General features: G+C 37.4%; 1 protein-coding gene across 1 annotated transcript; it reads left to right on the forward strand.

Annotated features, from left to right (window-relative positions):
• Positions 1-1,979: 1,979 nt before the first annotated feature.
• LOC107851385 (multiple myeloma tumor-associated protein 2 homolog) lies at positions 1,980-3,052 on the forward strand (the record flags this gene model as incomplete). Its single annotated transcript, XM_016696386.2, is given in 2 exon segments — positions 1,980-2,247; positions 2,524-3,052. Coding segments are annotated over 2 exon segments (641 nt in total), but the record flags the coding sequence as incomplete, so codon positions are not given.
• Between the last annotated feature and the right edge of the window lie 503 nt (positions 3,053-3,555).

Here is a 3,555-nt window from a genome sequence, read left to right on the forward strand (position 1 = left end):
ATTTCTATAATGTTCTTTTTGATATTCTTTTGAAATTGTGCCTTGCCTATACTTTGCTTCTCACTTAAAGCTCTAGGACCCCTGCCGACTTTTTGCGTTTCTTGCTTCTAAAAACACTGATGTAGGCTGTCCTTTAGAAGTATGACATGATAGATGAGGATGTAAAATGAACTAAAGTAGGATGATTAAAATGGAGGAATGCTATTAAGTGAAATTGGAGTCCTACATGATTGGTAAATAACTAATAAAGTGAAAGGAAGTCTTATAAACCGTTTCCAGACTAGCAATATCATATAGGAGTGAATGTTGGCTATAGCTATAGGGTCTGTCAACAGCTTGAACCGATTAAAAAAATAGGCCTATCGACTACTTGAATGATTTCGAAATTGCAAATCTTTTGATGACTGTACGACTATACAATATTAAAAAACATTAGAGATGACCACATCAACAGGGGGTGCAAGTAGCCTGTGATGGATCTGGTCATCACTCATGTCGACCATCACATACCAATTTATAGGGATGACACAGATGATGATGATTAGAGGTGATATAATTGAGCAAGATAGGCCTACAATTACATTGAGGAAATCTTATTAAAAAACCTAATACCGTGCAGTCTAAGAAGAAGCACATAATGGAAGCAATAGATTTATTTAGGCAATACGAACTAGCTGAAATTAAGACTTGGTTGCTGTTGTTGTACGAACTAACTGCGTACACACCACCTTCCCAGACCCCACTTGTGGAATTACGCTGGGTATGTTGTTGTTGTTGTGTACATTAGGCAGTGTTTTTTCTAGTTTTATTCTGGTTGCTGACTTGTATGTACATTAAGGTAAGTGTTAAAAGTTAGAGAATTCTAGTTTTAGGAAACTCCGAAGTTGTCTTAGAAGACAATTATTTACTGAGAAATGAAACAGATTTAAATGGATACTAAGAATTCTTATGGAGGACGGCAACTAGTTTGTGGTTGAGGCGTAGTTGATTGATTTTCCATGTTGGGTTTTTTGAAGTAGATGATATATAGATATCTAAGTCCGAATAGTCGATTATATGAATTATCATGGATCATGTTTCTCCATTTAAACTATATAAATTCTCTATGACAAACCCCCTTTCTAGTTAGTTATGTTCAATTATTTTTTATATATATAATAAATAGATGATTCCTCTTGGCTTATTGGTGCATTTACTTTTTTTATAATTTGAATCCCCTTAGTGAAATCATGGATCGCCTTTTGTTTTCATGCCAATATTACGCTAATTTCAAATAACAACACAAATGTATTAGTTCTCTGTACTTTCTATTGACATGTAAATTTCTGCTGAAACAAAAGACTCCTTGAAAGGATGGATCTAAAATGATGTATTAATATGATCCTTTTCTTCTATTGTACCCTATCTTTTGCAACGTGCATTGATTTGAAGAGATTGTAGATCTTTCAAAACAGCCTATGTCCAAGTGATTTGAGTTCTACCGCGTTCCCTTTTAACGCCTTCATTCACCATGAGTTTCATGCTAAAGAACTGGTGCATCTGGAAGTTGATGCAACGCATATAAAGCAATCTCAAGTGAACTCTCACTTATCCTTGATGTGTGCTACTTGCTCCTTCTGGTGAATGCAGTCATTTTTATCTTGGCTAATTTTGTATTCTCTTAGTAGATTTTTTTTGGAAACCGATTCTCAGAGTAGGTTTTGTTGTCCTGCTGTATGAATTGTGTAGGTATTTTGCTTAGTGTGAGGAGATGCGTAGTTGGACAAAGCTAGCCAATATACGTTTGAGGTCATAAATAACATGTGGAACCCTGAGATACTTAATCCATATTTTATGTGGAATAACAAGTGCTTTTTACCTTGGGAAAGACAGGAATATGTTGACAATATAACGTTGTGCTGGACATTTTAGTTTTCATTACAAAATCTTAACTAGTGCCATATTTTTATCTTGTTTTGTTATTTTCTCCCTCTGTGCAGGGAAAGATCTTCATTGGTACACCCGTGATAAGAAATCCCAGGAAAAGGATATGGAGGCAGCAAAAGAAGAAATACGTAAGATTAAAGAAGAGGAGGAGCAGGCAATGAGGGAGGCTCTGGGCTTAGCTCCCAAGCGTGCCACACGTCCTCAAGGTACTCGGCTAGACAAGCATGAGTTTTCTGAACTTGTGAAGAGAGGTTCGACTGCAGAAGACTTGGGAGCAGGGCATTCTGAAGCTGCTCGGGTAGATGGTCTTGGTTTCTCAAAGTAAGTATTGGTTTCACGGTCTCTGGTTTCACTAGCATTGGGAGTTCTCTTTAGATTTTTGTGGTTCTTATGCAATCTTTCTCCTTGCCCGTTAGCTTTCCTCTTTCGGATAAATTATCTCCAAGTTCCATTGCTAGTTAAGGAACAAGGGCTCAACTTTGTAGATGAAAGGTTCTAGAGTAACTAAACTATGATTCAAAGAAAATAACAAAGGATAAAACCATATGGATTTTGTTTCTTCTCATTCCTAATCATGTTTGTTAACGTATTCTGCAGATTGCCCAAACCGTGGGAAGAACCAAGTTCACCAGCGGCTTTTCCATCTAACCCGATCGATGAGCCTGTAGAAAAGATTAATGCAAGTGTGACCGTTGCTCCACCCATACAGAATGAAGAGGAGTCAGACGCTGAAAGGAACCAAAAGAAGAGGAGGCGAGAAGAGAAGAGACGGGAAAAGGATGAGAGAAGAGAGAAACAACATTTGCAGGGCACAGATGATTGGAGGAAACAGCCCCGTGATTCAGATGATAGGAGGAAACATTCCCGTGATTCAGATGGTAAGAGGAAGCATACACGCGATTCATATGACAGGAGGAAACATAAGAAAGACAAGGAGAAGAGAAGAAGACATGATTCTGATTCAGATTAAACTTGAATAATCCTTGTACTTACTGTGTGCTAGCTATCATTTACGTTAACAAGTGCATTCTGAATATTTCTGTTGGATGCTATTAAATACCCTTTGTTTCCTGCATACGCATCTGAGAAAGAAGAATGAAGCTTGTCTAGCTTTTAATGGCGACTATCATGGATTTGTTCCTGCTTTCTTCTACATACAGTAGATTTCATTATACGATTAAGTGCTTGTATGGTCAGTTACTCGTCGTATGCAATTTGTCGCTCACAATGTATCACGCCCCTAGCCTAGATGGGACGGACAAGAACCGTATGAGGAGTTATATATCTATATATATATATATATATATTGTGTGTGTGGAAGAGTTGCTACTCATAAAAATGATAAAGGGGTATGTACAAATCAATTCTATCCCATTGGACACTCATAAGATACAAACATGTGAAATTATGACCCCGTATGACAATTTATCTCTATCTATGAAGCCTCTAAAAGAAATTATAACTGTATTAGGGAAGGTGGTCGGGGCAGGGCTCTTATATACCCAAACTATAATTAAAAACATGATTAAATAGTACTCGACGTTTATTAGCCCCAGGTAAGAGAGGAGCTCACCGACTACTTTACTGAATACGAACAAGTGCCTAGTATAGAAGTCTACTCATCAATAG

The sequence above is a fragment of the Capsicum annuum genome, chromosome 12, assembly GCF_002878395.1.
Source record: "Capsicum annuum cultivar UCD-10X-F1 chromosome 12, UCD10Xv1.1, whole genome shotgun sequence".
In the NCBI taxonomy this organism is placed as follows: domain Eukaryota; kingdom Viridiplantae; phylum Streptophyta; class Magnoliopsida; order Solanales; family Solanaceae; genus Capsicum; species Capsicum annuum.